Source organism: Dipteris shenzhenensis, chromosome 17 (assembly GCF_047967505.1).
Source record: "Dipteris shenzhenensis isolate YYH24624 ecotype China chromosome 17, Dip_SZ_1.0, whole genome shotgun sequence".
In the NCBI taxonomy this organism is placed as follows: Eukaryota; Viridiplantae; Streptophyta; class Polypodiopsida; order Gleicheniales; family Dipteridaceae; genus Dipteris; species Dipteris shenzhenensis.
The window spans coordinates 29,319,483-29,339,179 of record NC_141612.1 but is presented as its reverse complement, the minus strand read 5'-3'; the positions used below and the strand labels follow the sequence as shown (position 1 = coordinate 29,339,179).

General features: G+C 45.9%; 1 protein-coding gene across 1 annotated transcript in view; it reads left to right on the top strand.

Moving 5' to 3' along the window:
• LOC147891951 (uncharacterized) overlaps positions 1-19,697 on the top strand; it is a 205,406-nt gene that overhangs the window by 8,636 nt on the left and 177,073 nt on the right. The window contains exons 6-11 of the mRNA XM_087388380.1: positions 3,748-3,819; positions 3,961-4,041; positions 4,146-4,241; positions 7,468-7,596; positions 7,932-8,021; positions 11,436-11,588. Of these exons, the coding sequence (XP_087244506.1) occupies positions 3,748-3,819; positions 3,961-4,041; positions 4,146-4,241; positions 7,468-7,596; positions 7,932-8,021; positions 11,436-11,588 (621 nt within the window). The remainder of the gene's footprint in view (positions 1-3,747; positions 3,820-3,960; positions 4,042-4,145; positions 4,242-7,467; positions 7,597-7,931; positions 8,022-11,435; positions 11,589-19,697) is intronic.

The following is a 19,697-nucleotide window of genomic DNA, read 5'->3' as shown; positions in this document are numbered from 1 at the left end:
ACCATCCAGGCACTAGATCGTAACATGGTCCATCGCGAGGTTGGGATCCTTACGGAGGACCCTAACTCTAGGTACCCCATCAGCCTTGGTTGCCTCTGCTGCAGTCAACGGCAACCCAGGGAGGGGTGGGATCTCAGCAACTGCGCGGAAATGCTCCCCAATAACATAAAGAAGTCGATGGTAAACCTGGGGAAGCCCGGGAAATCTGATGAAGAGCGAAAAGGTTTCCTTATCTACCTCCACTGGGTCGAAACCAATATCGAAGGCGTCAAAGAAGATCTTCCTATGTCCCAGGTGTAAAAACTCAGCTTTGAGCATGGTGCTTGCAGCCTTTGGAGTGTCAAAAACAACCTGGAAAAAACCTTGTCCCAGAAGACGAACATCTAACAATCGTGGAGTGAGGTTTGGGGGGAGAGCCGCAAGCATCCAGTCTCTGGCTTGGGATCTAGAAGGGTGAGACCCGAAGATGCGTGCGAGCAACATGGTAGAGCATTCAATCTCTACGTCCTTCTTGAGCTGCTGCAACTCGTCTTTAGAAAAAGTAATAGTTTTCGCAGCCGGTGGAGGTGGAGTAGGATTGGCTGACGGAATATCCATTGCCAATCGAGGGGAGAAGGCCGCTTCGAACACTTTTGAGGCTCCGTCCGCTCCAAAAAGTGCTGTAGGAGAAGGAAGAGGGGGGAGACAGGAAGAAGAGGAGGGGGGTAGAGGAGAGGGCTGGGGTGGGGGGATAGGGAGCGGGGGAGAGGAGAGGGGGGTAGAGGAGAGGGCTGAAGCAAGGGGGAGGGAGCAGGGTAGAGGAGAAGGGGGTAGAGGGGAGAGAGGTAGAGGTGGGGGGTAGGGAGTAGGTAGAGGGGAGAGGGGTAGAGGTGGTGGGTAGGGAGCGGGGTAGAGGGAGGGCTGAGGCAGGGAGTGGGGGTAGGGAGCGGGGTAGAGGGAGCGAGGGAGCAAGGAAGGGGGAGCGGGCTGAGAGGGGAGGGGGCGGGATGAGCGGGAGAGGAGAGAGGAGGGTAGAGGAGAGGGAGGTAGAGGTGGGGGGGTAGAGGCGGGGGGTAGGGAGCGGGTAGAGGAGAGGGGAGTAGAGGCGGGGGGTAGGGAGTGGGGTAGAGGGAGGGCTGAGGCAGGGAGTGGGGGTAGGGAGCGGGGTAGAGGGAGCGGGGGAGTAGGGGAGGGGTAGCGGGCTAAGAGGGGAGGGGGCGGGCTGAGAGGGAGAGGAGGGGAAGGGGTAGCGGGCTGAGAGGGAGAGGAAGGGGAGGAAAGGAGAGGCTGAGGGAGGGGGAGGGGGAGGGGGAGGGAGAGGGGGAGGGGCTGAGGGCGAGGGAGGGGGCTGATGGAGGGGTGGCAGCAAGGGAGCAGGGAGGAGCAGCACCTCACGTTTGGTCGGGGAGCCCTTTCTAGTAAGAGGCTTTTGAGAAAATTCTCCTGTAGGAGGGCTGTGGCACCCCCTTGGCCTTGCGATGTTTTGGGGGAGCCATGCTGCAGTAGGGAGCTTCGAGGCTTCGATCTCACAATAAAGGCACACACAATAAGCTTGCTCAGCAAGGCATGACTCTACATCTCTCGATTGATGAAAGTTATTAATCCCACCTCAGAGTGTGACAAGTTAACTATCTGCCAAGCCACTCTAGCCAGGTGTTGCATGTACCATTTGATCCTACCCATAAAAATTCAAGACGGATAAGCTAGACCATACATCCTTGGTGGAAACACCGGCAAGAGACAATACACCAAGCCGTGGTCAACAGGAACTGGTTGACCACCAATGCTCGACCTGCTAGTGAGAGTTTGGTGGAGCTCCATAACAATAACTTCCAAGAGACGCTCTCAAGGCGTGGCACTATTTGCTACTTGGTTGATATCTCAACCCCACCTAGCACCTAGTAGCATGCTAGTTGGCGATGGGGATTCATGTGAAGCCTAGAGTCTCCTTCAAGTGAGGGAGCCCCCTTTGTTGCATTGCAAAATCCACCGACTTATTGCCAGTTGATCTTGGTCTCGAGGCCACACAATACTTCTCCAATAAGCGGCATACCTTCTTTAGGCAAGTAGCTGAGCCCACTAGAAACATGGCCATGTCATGGACGATCTTTTAGTCTGAATGAGCTCTCCAAGGCTTGGCCTATCAAGATGCACAAATTCCACTGTGATTCACTAATGGAGACTACATCTTGAGACTTGGTCTTGCTAAGAATATGCTCTTGGATCATGAGAACATCCACTAGTCTACTAGAGCCTTGTCTAAATATCAATCTTTGTGGGTGCTAACATGTAGCATGTGCACATTCCAACGAACTATTATCAAGCTCATGGGGAGGAGTGGTGGGGTGTTTGAGCAAGGCTGTCCTAGAGATTGAGGACTGTTTAGAGCCTTCCAATGTAGTAGCCTTTGAGTAGGGTTTAGAGGGAGAGTAATCCATGTCCGTGCATTGCCATGGAAAAGGCATCACCCACTCTAGACCAACCTTGTAGGTCCAATTCATTAGGGTCAAGCTGGCAATTGCAAATTTCTTTGCTATTTGATACAATGGCCCAAAATGTACGGCCCTTTGGCTTTTGAGTCTACATTCAAATGGACAGAAATCCAGAGTCCCCCCGAGCCAAGCCATGTTCAGGGTGAAGCAAAGCTAGTGTTTGGCTCTATTCCCATGTAGGATTCATAAGGTTCAACTTGTAGGCCCAAGCTAGTGGATCAATATATGCATGGTCTGATTCTTCATTTGAAGATCAAAAAAGAGTTGGCATCCAATGCTCTTTCTTGTAGCCACAAACATGAAGCACTTGCAGCCCTAATCTGACCCGTTTTTTGGGAGTTGCAAGAAAATCACTATAACTTGGAGTACGTGTGGATAGTTCTATGGGATCTTCATGTAGTCACGGCCCCAACCACCAAAATTCTGGTGGAAGCCTAATGCCTAATCCATAACCTGTTTAAATCCCAAATCCTCCTTTGTGGAGGTGTGAGCAGAAAAGGAGATCTCTCACCACCAGCACTAGTCCTCTCTAGAACTCTCCCTACTTCTCTTGCCTTCCTCTCAATTTTCATAGAACACTCCACTCAGTCTAATCCCTCCCATGAAGGTTTGTTGCAGGGGAGGAGTGACCATGGGTGTGGTGTGGGGTTCACCGCAACAAATCAGGGCATGGGGCTGAGGGGTAAAGAGGCTAGGGGATCCATGAGGTGGGGGATTTGACTCTCAATGCTTCATCCCAAGGAGGTAAGTGTCATTGGCTACTGATGGGGCTGGACCGCCGGAGAGGGTTCCAGAGAGTTGGAGGTTGACAAATTTCTATGTATGGAGAGACAGAAGATGTGGAAGGGTGTGATACGCAGCTCGGTGGGAAAAATAGAAGTTGTACAGTTTTGCTGATATTTATACTGCCTGATGTTCATGTTTCATAGATTTGGTTAGATAATTAACAGTTCAGGGTTATATTGTAGGAACAGTACATAAATACAACATACATATCTATCTGTAGTAACAGTAGAATTAAATACAATATGCATTCCTTAGCTTGGCAAACAAATTATTAGGAAAAGTACTTGCTTTTACAAGTTCAGAATGGCTATGTCTTATGTTTACATCTACTAAGTAGCCATTCAGTACTTTTGTGGAGGAGGTCAATTGTTGAGGCCAAATCTTGCTGGAATTACTTCATTAATTGTAAAACAAAATCTAGATATACAAAGCTCTATAGCTGGTCGTGAAATCTGTACAAACTACAAACTTTCTTCATCTCTGACTACAGGCTGAAGGGATCCTCAAATTCAGTCACAATGATTCTGTGCAATGCCTTGCATACAACCCTGTCACTCAACAGGTAGAGTGGTTTTAGGCATTTGTGGCTGTCACTTTGTAAAGATGCCTTTTGTGAGCTTGTCCCAACATCCGTGTTATGAACTTGCATGAGCGTTTGCAGTTAATACAGAATTATAATAGTGGTATTGTCATTCTTACATAGTTGGCCAGTGGAACATCCAGCGATTTTGGAATTTGGTCTCCAGAGCAAAAGTCTGTTTCAAAGCAAAAAGCTTCTTCAAAGGTTAGCTGCTAATTGTACAGTGTTTGGATATGTGAACTTGTCCCAAGAGATCTTGAAAACGCTACTTTTTCAGTAAGACTGCATTCCATAATTTGGCATTGCAGGTTTTGTCAGTGGCATGGAGTGTTGATGGGCGGTATTTGGCTTTGGGCATGTTCCATGGGCACGTTTCGATATGTGATAAAAGTGGTGCTGAGCAAGTGAGTATTCATTGTTTTTACAGCATTTTTGAGTCTGTTCTTTAAGATCCTGTGCAAGTCGTGTGTTAGATGTTTTTGTTTTGCAAAAAAAGGTACTTCTATTAAGTATGACCAAAGTATATGGAAATAAGATAAAATGCTGTGAAAAACCTTTAATAAATCAAATAAACAAAGGTGAGGCTGTCATAACAAATCTAGAGAGTGAAGTGCCGTGAAGGCCCTATAGTGTTTGTGAAGAATAAGCCATGGTCTCACTTTCTCATGAAAGCTGCTCTCTTGTTCACAGCTGCGTGTCATGAGCCCTGAACTGTACTCCAAGTGACCATGAGGGTGTGTATAATATTTTGCTAGGTCACTCAGAGTGACTGAGTGGCATATATATCTAGGTCCAATGTAAGGCCTCTGTGCATCTAGACTGTTCAGATCCTCACGAAGGGGCCTGCCTTCTCATAACCAAAAAGCATTGCCGTGACCCGTCTTGAACCAAAATGACTGTTGCTGGGTTGATGGTCCAATTCTTCCCCGAACGTCCCACTGGTTTTTGTAAACCAACCTCCACTATGGGGTTCCAGAGGAGGTACGGAGTTGCAGGGGCTTCTGGATGAGACTCTTTTCACATCAAAGGGGTCACCAGAGCCCGAGATCTGCAATTAATCTTGTTTATGCAAGCAGGTGTTTCCATAGAGTGGTTAGATTGATGAAGGGGTAAGGTGTGGTGTAAGTAAGGAAAAGAAATGTCTATTGGATGAGGGATCGATGAAGAATTCTAGAGAGAGGGGGAAGCGTGATGAGATCCCGGAGGTGTGGATGTGAGGATAGAGGAGGAAGGAGGGAGAAAGAAAATACTTGGAGGAGGGTCTGATGTGAAGACTCTCTGTTGGGGGTGCCAGGGGTGCTGTTAAAAAAACAGAGTCTGATGGAATAAAGATTAGCATGCTGGTTTGGGTCAATCTCTTTCTCCTTCACCCTTCTTTGATTGGGTGGACAACGCGATTGGGGTCAAACAAGGTTGTCTGTTATCACCTACCTCGTTTGGCCTAAACATTGATGAGCTTGAGTCCTTCATCATGACTTTGGAAGGTGCAGGATCCCCTTAGCTGGCTTCTTGATCCTGATTCTACCATAAACTGATGACGTGGTCTTACTCTCCTTCTTGGCGTCTCCAGCGGCATTTGGATGGACTCCAGTCTTTCTGTGAGACACATGTTTTGAAGGTCAACTTGGGAAAAACCACCAAGGTCATGATCTTCAACGCATCTTGAGCGGCAGCGCATCGAGAGCAGCTTACCTTTGACGGGGCTCCAATGGAGATTACTGCATCCTATACATACATGGGGGTCCTCTTGTTAGGCCCAATCTTCACGACATGACCAGCCATGCAGGCTCGTTTGAGCAAAGGATATGCTGCACTAGCTACACTCGAGCATCAATGCTTCCACTCACATTTTCAGGATCCCAAATCCAGTCTCTTCTCTTTGGTCACTTGTCCGCATAGCAAGGCTGTACGGCAATCCCTTCTAGGGGAGAGAGCTATCGAAGACCGACTGGTCCTCCCTTGTATAGACACTACGCAGCAGCATCTCATTCTCAAGATCCTCAGACCAAGTCTCTTCTCTTTGATTTTTTGGCTTTCTCTAGCTGGTGTCTATGAAATCTCATGCTAGGGCCCTAATCTATCAAAGGTGGATTGGCCTCGAGTCAAGAGGCTCTAGGCTCTTTTACTGGCATGGATGATCCGTACGAAGCCATCGGTCCCACATTAGATCATCTTGGCGAAGTTTTGGGTCCCCCCAATCCAGCTTGATGTAGCATTCCAGGTGATCACATACATCCATGGAGTCAAGGATTTTGACCTCAAGCCGACACAGGTTACTTTTGGCATCCATGACATTAGCAGCTGAGGGAGATTAGAGGTGCAAATGGTTTGCGAGCCTTGGACTCCACATGGACGGATCGTCTCCTTTTTGTATAGCCTTGAGGCCCCCTTTATTTGGTCAATTATCATGATGCTAACTAAGTTGTCTATAGATATCAAAGGAGAGTTTCATCGACCCGCCAGGCTAAGCATGGATCCCCCTCCCCCACTCCATTAGGATTTCGATTGGGCAGTTCTGTTTTTCTTCCCATGGAGGTATTGAGAGTGGACGAGCTGAGGGCATACATAGAGAGAGCCGCATCTGCACTCTATGCAATCTACAACAAGTTGAGTGAGAGAAGCACTTCGGACCCCACTTTCTTTTCAAAGATGGATTCGGATCCCTCTCCAACCTCTTGGTTCATTTAGATCAGAGAAATTTAGCGATCTTTATTCATGAGGCTGAGACCAATTGCTTAGGACATAGAGACGCAATTGGGAGGCTGAGCCATACTCCATTGAGAGAGTGAACACTGATTTTTTTGAGTTAGGTAGCACAGACCAGCAATCTTGGGGAGACGGTGCAACCGACACGAGAGACACTACAGACCTGCCAGCGTGTTGACGCACAGATGAGGCTTGGGGGTCTTCCCTCCATGTTTGCTGGACTAAGGTTACAGTTTCCGGGGGTGACAATGGCGCTTGTTTGATGAAGAGCTATTGGAAGGAGACACAATGGACCATGCAAGTTGGTCGATGTCAGTGCTCTATCACAGGTTTCATTACTCTGCAACATTGATCCTAGATACAAACATTGCAAATCTATCTTTCTTGCAATAGGTTCAGATATTTAGCATTCGTATTTGTATTTGTCTTGGGTGCAAATGTCCACTTAGTGGCTCCACCCATTCAGCTCATTATATCTGGTTTCTTCAGTCACATAGACCCTTCGGTCTTCCAAGGGCTTTAATAAACTTACTTTCTTTCTTTCTCCATATGAAAATTGTCTTCAATAGTAGTTATCTTTACGCTTTTGAATATTGGTTGAAGACTGAAATTGTTGAGGATAAGGAGGTGCCTTGCATCCGTGCTTCTTAATACATGCACCTGCATACTTTTTAAGGTCATAGTCTGATGTGTTAACTTAACAATTATCTTTAACAATACCAAAGGGTTTTGATTGTGGTGTTTCTTTGGGATGTAAGCGTACAATATTGGATCAATAGATAAAGCATATAGCAGTTTCAGTCTTCCCATTAAGTCTATGTATGATGCTCTCCTAAATGGCATTAAAAATATTGTTTTTACTTTCACAATGAAATTCACAGATTACTTGTTTTCATGTCTTTTTCATTGGTGAGATTGGAATAGATGAGGATTGAGCGAACGGCCCCAGTTTGGACATTGCAGTGGAATTTGACACAAAATAAGACATCTGACACATTAGCTGTTGGTTGTTGGGATGGAACCATCTCTTTTTACAATCTATCAGGCAAGCAGGTTCGCAAAACTTGCTTTTTATAGTGATTGTTGAATCATCTTAGACTAAGTGGCACCCTCAATATTGTGGTACTAGAGTTCAGAATGAGCTACAAACCTGGTGCTAAGTAGACTTTTACTTTGTTTGTATGTAGAATTAATAAATAGATATTCTAACTTGTATGAGCTCTAGATTCATACTACTGCATATCATATACCTTTATACTTTAAGTATATCTTTTCCTAAAACTTCTTATTTGCACATAAATACTTTCAACAAATAGGTGCTAGGCCGCCCAAACAATTGGTAAACAAAGCTGAACTTGCAATGCAAAATGTTTGTTCCTGATTTGCAGGTTGGTAATGATAAGTATTTGGGTTACGACCCTTGCTCAATTGCTTATCATGATGGAAGTTTTTTGTGCATTGGAGGGTCGAATAAACAGGTAAAGTGACTTACTAGGAATAATCTTCATGAAATGTTGAAACCATTGCAAAAAAATAATCAGCCCAATAATTCCTAACAGCATTTATTTATTCTGTCTCTGTACTTTGTCTAAATCTTGTTTCTTCTAGTCATTGCCTGATTTCATGTTTTAGGTTGCCTACATAACAAGAATGAGTCCATACCTTTATCATGCGACATGGTTTAATGTGGGTCCCTTGAAGTGACCTCATCAAGGTTCCTAGGGATTTTTGTGCAACCTTTTTTCTTGGAATGAATTCCTCATTGTTTTTAGTTGTTTTCCCCTTAACATTTTTGGCACCATTTTTGGGGATGAGAGGTGGTTTGTAGGAAGCCAATGGACTCATTTCTTGGATTTTTTGAGTGTTCTAGGTGTTATAACAAGTTAAAAACATAGGAGAACGAAGGAAACATAATTGCTAAGCTCATGGCAGTGACAAACAGTTAGAAAAACTTTTTAGCATTGAGTGTTTTTTTCAAATTTTGAAATCTGGTAGAGAGTACACTTTTTTGAAAAAGCAAGAATTTGCCATAAACAAATGAAGTTGTGAAAACTGGAATTAGCAGGAGCTATCTCGGCAAGGATGGGGAGTGGAAAGGCACCGTTGAGGATGACGATGTTGTGTTCATCTGATGGCATCAAGCCTCATCTACACACCCAAGGATGTCCCATATGATGTCCTTGACTCAAAATTCCTCTAGATTCTTGGTGGTTTCACAAATTTTGACCATGATGGTGAAAGCTACCTATGGAAGGGAGGTTCAAAAAAAGGAGAGATCACAAGCTCGGCTGTGACATTTGCAATTGGGGATTGAAGCCAGGTCATGCCTTTATTAACGGAGAAGTTGAGGCCTTTGCAAGTGTGGATTGAAGCCAAGTCATGCCTTTACTAACGGAGAAATGTGTTACATTTATCTTGGGCTGCTCTAAAGTCAATTTGGCAATAGTCCCCAATTTCCATGTAAAGAGTGCAGAGGTCTCTCAAACAATTATGAAAGTGTCAATGATGTGGACACTCAACACTTGCAGGCAAAAGTCCTTTTATATATGCTAAGTGAATAAGTTTCTTATATCTAGACTGTGTCTAAGGTTCGCAATCAACTAAAAGAATGGAGTCTGAGGCACTTGATCCTTTCTCAGCTTAAAGACTCTACCCTTCATACTTAATGGTTGAGGCCGCCATGCTACTACTTCCCAAGTAAGTTATCAGAGGATGTAGAAAGCTTGCATCATAATATGTGATTCTCTTCTAAATAGCAGATTTAAACACAATTAGATTTAACCACTCTCCACTCTCTCGCTGCTAGCTACCTCCTTCCCCTTTTGCCCAGGCTCATTCCTCTATTCATGTGCCATGCATACTTTGTGCTCGGGATACAAACAAGAGTGAAGGAGGGAGAGAGAGAGCCATATCCAGCACAAAACATCAGATCTTCATTTCAACCCTTTCACTGTACACACACCACACCACCTGTACGTACAAGATTACATGTATGGAAAGTCATCCACTCCAACTCTCCAGACATTTCCCAAGTCCCTATTTACACCAAGTCTCACACTCCTAATCAACCCACTCTAATCCCCCCTCCCCATAGGTACGCGATCCTACACTAACTTATTTGATTGTATATCTTGGGTTTTGGTGACCCGATTGACTTTGAAACAAACCCCATCATCTCAAAGTTCTTTTGACACCCCACCTCCCTCTGGATTCTATAGCGGAGGTGGATTTACAATAGAACTCAACACAACCTTCTATACAATATCACTAGAACCTGCTAAGCACTTGTAACAGCAACAAAATAAATTTTCAGATAACAGTAGGTACTTGCCTCTCTTTTTGGAGGGTTCAACAATTAATCTAGAGCAGATGACACTTTTTTTAGAGGTGTATCGCTTGACTTCTGAATTCAAGCATGCATGCCACACTCAAACTGATGCTCATTTCATCTACGGGCATGGTGAGTTTTCGTAGGCAATTGGAACTGCTCCCTCCTCTGGTCTAGTGCTCGAATTGTGTCTCTCGTCCCTTAGTCAACCATGTAGGCATGCTCATAACGAAGACTTGCATATACATATCCTTGAATACTTCCCAAATGTGAGCGTAAACAGTTATGCCTTTAAAATAGAGCCTCTCCTGTGCTTGACAGTAATGGGTGGGTTACAGATGTACCTGATTCCCTGGCACCTTGGGGTTTCCCTTCAGCCTAGTTGGCTGGACCAGATTATCAGTTTCCACAATAACCTCTTGGCATCAAATTAATTCGACTCCTGCAGCTTGGGGAAGGTGGCATGTCAATATGCACCTTTAGGTTCCTTGGCCTACTTGCCCCTTCAAAGCTAAAACCAATTGGTACTTATAGCACTCTAGCCCAGCATCTGCCTGCATGTCCCTAGCATGCACATGACAAAGGCCCTTGCCTTTAGGCTCCACTTCTCATGAAGTTCCGATCAAGGCTCTGATACCATGTTAGAAATGACCAAACAGAGGGTACCTGCACCGAAAGACTGATAAATAGCCCAGGAATTCACACAGAAGTGTTTAACTACGGAATCCAAAACCTCTTTACTTTGTGTACTCAACCATACATATGTGTATGCCAGTAAATAGACAATGCTCCTCAAGAGATATAGAAACAACAAAATATATTTCTGTCCGAAAGGACAACACAAAAGGAGTCCAGAGTCCCACCAAATCTTCTTAGGGGGAGAAAAGGCAGCCCCTTGGCCCTCATGCTTCATCCAGCCTTAGGCCTCCAAGCGCTCAGCAGTTGCAGCCTTGGCACCTGCTATCCCTTGACTCTAGTCGTAGCTCTTATTTCTGCTCAAAGCTTTCTTTCTCTGCCAACTCTCCTCCTGTTTTCCTTTTCCATGCCATTGGATTGGCTCGGTGTTCTTTTCTCTTTGGGGGGGGGGGATTGGCTCTACTGTCTCAGGTTTGCAAGTTTCCTGTGCACTGTAGACCTAATGTACCTACTTGTAGCTCTTAATCTCCTCCAAGCTTCCTTCTCTGCCAACTCTTCTCCTGTTTTCTCTTTTGATGCCACTGTATTGATTGTTCTTTTCTCCAGGGGGGAGGGATTGGCTCTTCTGGCTCAGGCTTGCAAGTTGCCTGTGCACTGTAGACCTAATGTTCTCCCAGAAACCTAATGGATGCAATCAGCAAGTACCGCTGGCAGTCAGCAGATCTGGACATATAGAATGCTGTGTGACTGAAGGGAATTTGTGGGTTTATGTTCTTTGTTTTATAGCATTAGTAATCTGTAAACTTTCCTACAGTTCTTTGGATTTTATTAGGGGCATAAAAGGTTGGCTCTAGGCCATGCCTACCTTGATAGTATTTACAAAGAATGGCTAATGGTTTTACTTAAATGCTATATGTGTTGCACGCAGGTATTGCTGTATACTAAGGAAGGTGTGAAACTCACGACTCTTTGCGAGACAACAGACTGGGTTTGGACTGTACGATCCCGTCCAAAGCAAGATTATATGGCAATTGGCAGTAATGATGGTAGCATTTCCATGCTTCAGATAGTTTTCTTGACGGTAATTATCTGCATGTAAATCTTACTCTTCCTGAAACAATGAAGTTACTGGTCAGAACCTAAACATCAAATGTATCTCTATTGACAACGTGAGAGGTTTTTTTGTCAAAAAAATAAGGTATGATTAGTATAAACTTGTAATTACTGGAACTACTTGAATAACAGAGATTTCAATCAAAGCAGTGCTTAGATGGTAAGAGTGCAGTAAGTAATGTGTTACATCTCAATGGTCAGCTATGGACTAATGACATTCTAATGGAGCTATCATTAGCCTGGAGGCTTCCCGGAGGCTTCCCTAGACTCAGTGCTCTTTTTTTTCTCACATATCTTATGCAGCTAGCTTATTAAATGTTTGTCATACATAATATTCAGAAAGTAGGACTACTCATGTAGAGTAGCTTGACTCAGTAAAGTTGGAATCTGAATTGTTTGGGATTGAAAATTGAATAAATGATAGAGATCAAGGCATACTGTCTCTGTGACGAACATGTGAATTGATTTACAAAACGTTGACCCTTGTGCATGTCTAGCTAGGTGTTATCTCTGGACCACATTCAAGCAATCAGTGTCGATTATAGCATTCCCAAATCCTTCTTTGAAAGTGACATTTTTGCAAATGCATATCTTCATGTATAATTAGGATTCATAATCTAGTTTTCTTAACTGCAAATAAAATGGGTTTCTAGGGCCAGGCCCAAGAGAGGTCTAGGCAGGAAAGGGATGATGATAAGGGAAACGATGCTAAGACAAAAGGAGTTTCCAAAAAGTGAGCGATGCCCCAAAAGGCAACATCACCTATGAGGGAACTTCTGTCTAGCATTGTTCTGGAAGAGTGCTTGAACAACAAGCTGACCTGGAGGGGAAGGACGTGGGGTTAGTGTTGTCCTATCCAAACAGATTCATGTGGATGGCTAGGACGTGAACTGACAAGGGGGATCTTGAGAAATGGAGAACATGGAATTCCTTGGATGGGCAGCGCTCAAGGGTGTGGAAGGAACTGAGGAGAAGAATATGTCGTCATTGTTGTCCTATCTGAATGAATTCATTTGGATGTCAAGACATGAATTGACAAGGGGGACCTTAAGAAATAGAGAAAGTGAGATGTGTTAGTGGGAGGTAGCCTGCACTAACTATAGAATGTATGGAGGGTTTGTTGTACTAATACAGACGCACGCAAATCAGGCTGAGTACAACAGAAAGACGATGTCAAAACATGGAATGGACAAACGAGACTGAACAGAAAAGAAGAAAATAACAGAAGACAAAATGGAAATGCCAATCATATACTTAAAAAGATGCCAAGCTCCTTCCACTACGGAGTTTACTAAACGCCCAGGAGCTACTGAGCTGCAAAGATAATCAGATTCAAATACAGAATACTCTGATAACCGGTAACCCTTACAATGGGGCAGGCCGCCCTTTAAGAAAACCTTCTTGCCAACAGTCATCCGTGTCTTGTGATGATGCCACGCATTCAACCCCTATCTAGTCGTTCAAACTAGATTGACAATCCACTCACCTGGGGCAGTGATAAACATGACTACCTAGAAAAGCGACGGCCGTATGGCCTTAAAGGCGTGTCAGGTGCGGTCTCTGAAAGGAGATCGGATGACACTCAACCCGGAGTTGTATATACCGAAGGTTGGATGAGCCAGACCTATAACACTCTTGCACTCCCTAGTGAGGGATGAAAATCCACGAACTCCGACAACACGTGATGAGAGGTCAGATGCTGGAAAGTAATAAGTGTAGACCATGTGAATATATACATCAGTTTAGGACCACGGAGAGGGCTGAGAACCCATAAATGACTAGAACGTTGCTAACTATTAGTTGGGGATGACTTGAACGATGCTACAATCTGGTTGAAGATCGCGAGCGGCAGCAGCCAATTGATAAGGAGCGCCGTGGGATCTGCGACCTGAGTGTATTTGAGCTCCTACTGGAAGATATTTTTATGAGTGTTCAAGGTGGGGAAGGTATTTCCTCAAACTGCCCGGGGGACAATGTAGCTCCTATCATCAGCATGAGCTAACATGGGACTTGTTGCCCCAAGCTGTCTATAAGATGGGGTGGAAACCGAGCTCATGTGCCATTGAAATCAAAGCTGGCCTTCAAAGGATGGGCTATTAACGTTGAAGTTAGACGTGGGCACCAACTACAGTGGATGACGCTCAACTTAGAGGGGAGTGCCCAATAGTCCAAGCATGCTTCTCAAAGATGAAGGTCGAAAGCAGAACATGTTACCTACTGCCGAAACACCAGAGACCTACTTGCCACACCTTCCCTCAGGTTGAAAACCTTCATTCATCCACGACCTCCGTTGGAGGCTAGCACGGCCGTGGGGGCAGTTGGAGCGGGTGGGGCGAGGGAAGTAGCTACGGAAGGGCTGCGTGGTTGCGGCCATGAACTTGCACGGGGCAGAGAGGTACCATGGCTGTGGAAGCTAGGCTTGGGCCACCATCTAGGCCAATCGTTGAGCACCCAGGCATACGTCCGCCAAATCTTGATTGCGGAACAATAGGCATCACTGGGTGTCAGCCATGGGTGTCGGCCGTAGGAACTCGCGGTTCTGATCGAGCACAATCCATAAGTCCTCCTCCGTGATGTTGATTGCTGCCTGTGTTCTACGGAGACTGGCAAAATCGTAGCTGAGCTACTTAATGTGCTCTTCCAGAGCTGTTCCCCCTTGTTGTTGTCTGTAGAGGAGCGGAGTGCAGCTCGGCCACCTACCACTGAAGCTGCTTGGTTTCGAGGGGAATGTTCACCTCTAGGAAATGGGCCAAAGACTAGGCACACCACCTGGCTACCGGCCAATCTAGTTGGGTCTGTGGGGTAGCTAGGGTTTCTAAGAGGTGAGCGATTGGGCGCACAACTGGGAGCATAAATCGCCAGCGCGGACTGAACCTCCATCCCCGAACTTTTTTTCTTGGAGGTCACCAGGGTCTCTAGCACGGTCTTCTGCTTCTTGAAATTGGCTAACATGCTGGAAACACCTGATGGAGCCGGGAGTGCTGATGATTGATTAAGGGCGGGGCTCGCTAGGGGTGGGGGAATTGCAAAAACGAACGGGAGCAAGCAAACGGGAAGAGGGGCAATTGGTGGTGCGGGAATTGGAGGGGCACCGAGTGTCGAGGCTAAAATGGTCAGGGTAGGGGGGGTTTGCAGAGGCACAGTGCTTGATAGAACTTCGGTCTCTCAGGGCATGTCCAGTAGGAACTCAGAGAAGGGAGCACAATGGGGCCAGGGTCCCGAAGTACTAGGGCAAAGGAGGTGACGGACTCCATCGTGATCGGGCTAGACTCATCCATCTCTTTTGAATTGACTCATCCGAGTCTTCAAAGATGACTTGCTGGGGGGTCCGCTTCTTAGGCTTGAACCCTCAGCCTTTTTTCTTTGCAAGGGCGGATGATCCTTCGCACGCAATACCTCTTGTGCCAATTACCAATAGCTCGAACAAGGTCACGAGTTGATGCTAAGGGTGGGACGCAGCCCCCTGAAACGAGAAGATCATTGAAAAGATTTGCCCCAGCTTGGTATGCCGATTCTCGTGGGTGTGCACCCTCTTTGTTTCATGGCGGAGCCAATTCGAACAAGAGCGTCACATAAGTCAGCTTTTTTTCCCATTTTTGCCTGGATGAGTACCCTGAGACTATCGCATAAACATTGACTATTGGAGACATATCAGCTCCACGAAGAAGCGGCAACATGGTATAAAGGCCTTGGCACCCAAAGTGCTCAATAGGAACTCCTTGGCGTGCTTTTTGCCGAATAGTACTTCCATCTCTCCAGTCTTCATGGGCTGTGGAGATCATCCATGGGCAGGTGTAGCTGCGTGCACACCAGCTCCTCCGAAAGCAGATACTCCCTCCCCAACCTTTTCACTTGGGCGAGCTAACTAGGCCACAATGCTATCGGCCTTAGGGTGCATGGGGGTGATACTATGGGGGATGGTTGCTAACTGTCATCCTGCTTCAACATGTATCCACTTGCTTGGTTTGTTTTTCAATAGTATGCTTATTAAGAAATGAAATGTTTTCCTACTGTTCAGTTACAGACAATGGGGACTAGGTCTAGCATTTGAGGGTGGACCCCCTTGCTTGGGGTTATGGGCATTAGTGACCCACAACAGTGATGGCCTCTCTTTGGAAACCACACCCCACCTGAGTACCCAAACATGGGACCAATCAAATGCATAGATTGCATACTGACCTAGGAACCATTCAAGAGAATGTTCCCTGAGCTTTGGGTGTGGGCCTGGCAGCAAGTAATGGAGATACAAGATAAGACGACAAACAAATGAGCTCAGTATGGCTCAATTATGACCTTAGAGTACGTCAATAGATAGTCCAAGCTGTTAGGAACCCGTGGGTGCGATCAGAAAACTTTGAAATTTTAGGGTTTTTGGGAGTGACACGTGGCAGACTGCCACATGGAATCTGAGCTGGCAGGTCAGTCCACCTGTCCCACACATGTGGCAGCATGCATGGCAAGTGGCAAGGCATGCAGGCCAAGTGTCTGGCCCCAACTTATAACAACACAATTCATTCCTCCACTGGAAAAGATCCTTTTGAAATTGTATATGGTAGATCTTTACCAACTCCACTCATGCAAACAAAAGAGAAAATCTTTGCCGCTGATCAATTCGTGGAGGATTATGACTCTGCTTATGCCACGGTTCGTCGAGGAGCCATTCAAAACGCACAGGAGAAACAAAGAGCAGCTGCAAATAAAAGACGGAGGGCGTTTGCAGTGAAAGAAGGCCAATGGGTCTTATTGAAATTTGAGAAAGCCCGGTTAAAAACCAAAGTAGGCAAAAAGCGCATCTACTGTAAGCTATCCTTTCGATATTATGGTCCTTTTCAGGTGTTGCAGGTAATAAATGATGTCTCAGTCCGATTGAGACTTCCAGAGCATTGGAAGATCCACGATGTCTTCCATGTAAGCTTGGTGAAACCCTTCATTGGGGACGCCCACACTGGACGATGCACCTGAAGTAGAGGACACAGAGATCTTGTTGATCCCAGGAGCAAATTATTCTGCATAACTTTACTACCGGACGTCGAGGCACGACTCGCAAGATGTACCTTTTGAAGTTCAGAGGGCTCCCATCTACCAATGCCCAATGGGTGGACAGAGCTACATTTCAGGAGTGTCCTGAAATCCTGGATGCTTATGAGGAAGCATTTCAGTTGAAGACAACCGAATGAAAGACGGAGGGAATGTCATCCTGCTTCAACATGTATCCACTTGCTTGGTACTATTTCTTTTTGTTTTTCAATAGTATGCTTATTAAGAACTGAAATATTTTCCTACTGTTTAGTTACGGACAATGGGGACTAGGTCTAGCATTTGAGGGTGGACCCCCTTGCTTGGGGTTATGGGCATTAGTGACCCACAAGAGTGATGGCCTCTCTTTGAGAGGCACCCCACCTGAGTACCCAAACATGGGACCAGGCAAATGCACAGATTGCATACTGACCAGGGAACCATTCAAGAGAATGTTCCCTGAGCTTTGGCAGGGAACCATTCAAGAGAATGTTCCCTGAGCTTTGGGTGTGGGCCTGGTAGCATGCCAAGAGTAATGGAGATACAAGATAAGACGACAAACAAATGAGCTCAGTATGGCTCAATTATGACCTTAGAGTACGTCAATAGATAGTCCAAGCTGTTAGGAACCCATGGGTGCAATCAAAATTCAATTCTGACAACTTTGAAATTTTAGGGTTTTTGGGAGTGACATGGCAGACTGCCACATGGAATCTGAGCTGGCAGGTCAGTCCACCTGTCCCACACATGTGGTAGCATGCATGGCAAGTGGCAGCGCATGCAGGCCAAGTGTCTGGCCCCAAATTTGGTAGATTTGGGGCAGGTTGTGGGCTGTCCTCTTTGGGACTGCAGTCCACCAAAAATCTGGGACAAGTGTCCACCTTCCACTCTAAGCCTTGGGGGGGGGGGCTGAGCCTATAAAAGAAGGCCTCTCCCCTTCATTCCCTACATGAAAAATTCGTCACTTTTCTTCTCTCTCCTTTTGGTTGATGCAGCAGAACCTCTCCAGCTCCTTGGGTGCAGCCAGCTTCTCCCCAGGCCATTCTCTCACCTCAGCAGCACTTTCTCTCTCTACAGCAGCACTTTCTCTCTCTATCAGGACTAGACACACCGTCCTTCATAACCTCTTTTTTGTAGAAACGGTTGGCTGGCCCGTTTTGAGACCGCCACCGTTATGCTCATTGTATCAGTTATCTTTAGTCTCATAGACCTTCACGGTCTCCCGAAGACTTTAATAAACATACTGCAGAATTTCTCTCTCTACTGTTCCAGCCCCTTCCCCTTGCAGAAATCTGCCTTTCTCTGCACCTCTGGAACAGCAGCAGCTCCTCTCTTACATCCCCTCCCTTGGGATCAGCATTGGCACTCTCTCTCTACAGCTATCACTCCATAAAGGCTTTCTCTCTCTAGCCTACAAGCTGTTTTTTCTAAGCTGTTCTCATTCCAGCCCCATTTCCACACTCTCCTCACCCAAGGTAGCTTCAGAGGCATCAAGGACTTCATCTACAAAAGGGTCAAGTCACGAAGGGAGCCTGTATTGTCAACTTTATCTCATTTACAGCACTATTTCATGTTGTTTCTACTATCTTTCTAGAAACTAGTGCTTGCCTCTAATGTTGGATGTAAGTGGTGATTGTTGCAGGCTTCTTCCTTGTGGATTGGGCAAGCCAAGAGTTGAAACCTAAGCTTGGATTCCTCCTTTTTGTTGTCTACCTTGCACATATGCTCTTGAGTCTTGTATCTAGGACCTAGGTTTTCACTGAGTTCATCAGTTTGGAAGGTGCATTGCACCTTGGTCTTGTATCTCCATTTTCAAGAATAAAGTGAGCCTAAATAAGGGGGGGGGGCCGTCTTGGCCCCTCAATCATATTGCAATTTCCAATGATGTCACTTTGTGTTTAAGCTGTATAAGTCTCAATTCCAGCTTAATTGCAATCTCTCAAGTTCAAGTATATGTGTTTGGCAACTCGCAATCATTTCATTCAATTACGCCTTCTCCATAGACATGGTCTCGCTAGCTTACCGGATACAGGGTAGAAGCATTCAGAGCATTGAGCTTCACTTGGCTACTCCCCCCCCTTCTCACCATCCCCCTCAGTCGAGAGAGGATAGTCTCTGGGAGACGGTGGCCAGCATCACGGCCTGGAACATCTGGGTGGCCCGTTGCAGCTGGGTCATGGGCCAGCACCATGTTCCTCCGACAGCTACGCTGGTTGCCATTTGGCAGGATATCATTTAAACGCTGCGATTTATTTGGGAGCGCGGCGTTCCAGGTTCTCGAGCTACTGATGATAGGCGGGCACGTTTCTACAAGGCTTGGCATGCAGGTGTCTTTTATGATCACACGCCACGAGGGATTCGCTGGCTGTATAGTCCACCACCGTGGTTGTTAGCCCTATTACAGAGAATCCCTAGGCAGTGAGCTGGGATCTCTGGCAACAAGCGGGTTTTTTTTCAGCCCGTTTTTTGTTTTTGGCCACGATTGGCACCTTTCCGGTTTTGCCAATTTGTATGGTTGGATTTTAAGCTTTAATAAAAGTTCCTTTTCTCTGTTTTTTTTTTTTTTAAACACTGTCTTGAAGGTCCACAAGGTGGAATACAGCTTCTGGTCCCAATTGGTCCGGTTCTCATTAACCACATTCTTCATCTCACGATCTGCATGACTTTGTTGGAAGATTCTGCTTGGCCATGGGCTTGTGCATAATATGGAGTTTGCTGTACCACTGGCTCTCGTGACAACTGGTATTTGTCCATAAGTGCCACCGCACAAACAAGCCGACGAGGTTGGGATTGTTTATGAGGTATTTCCTCTTCATCATCATCCCACTTGTCAACCATATTAACACCTTCTGTGATCTTGGGTCAAAGTCGAGTTTGAACTATGCATGTGCCTTGATGGATAATTTGACCTTATTTTTTCTTTGTGGATGGTGATTTAGTTTGAATGCCAGTCTTGCTTCACCCTGGCTTGGTGGGAGCCAGGGCCATTCCAACAACATAGGATAAGCACCACTCCTATCGTCTATGCATATACCACGATAGCAATGGAGTTTGGGGTTCA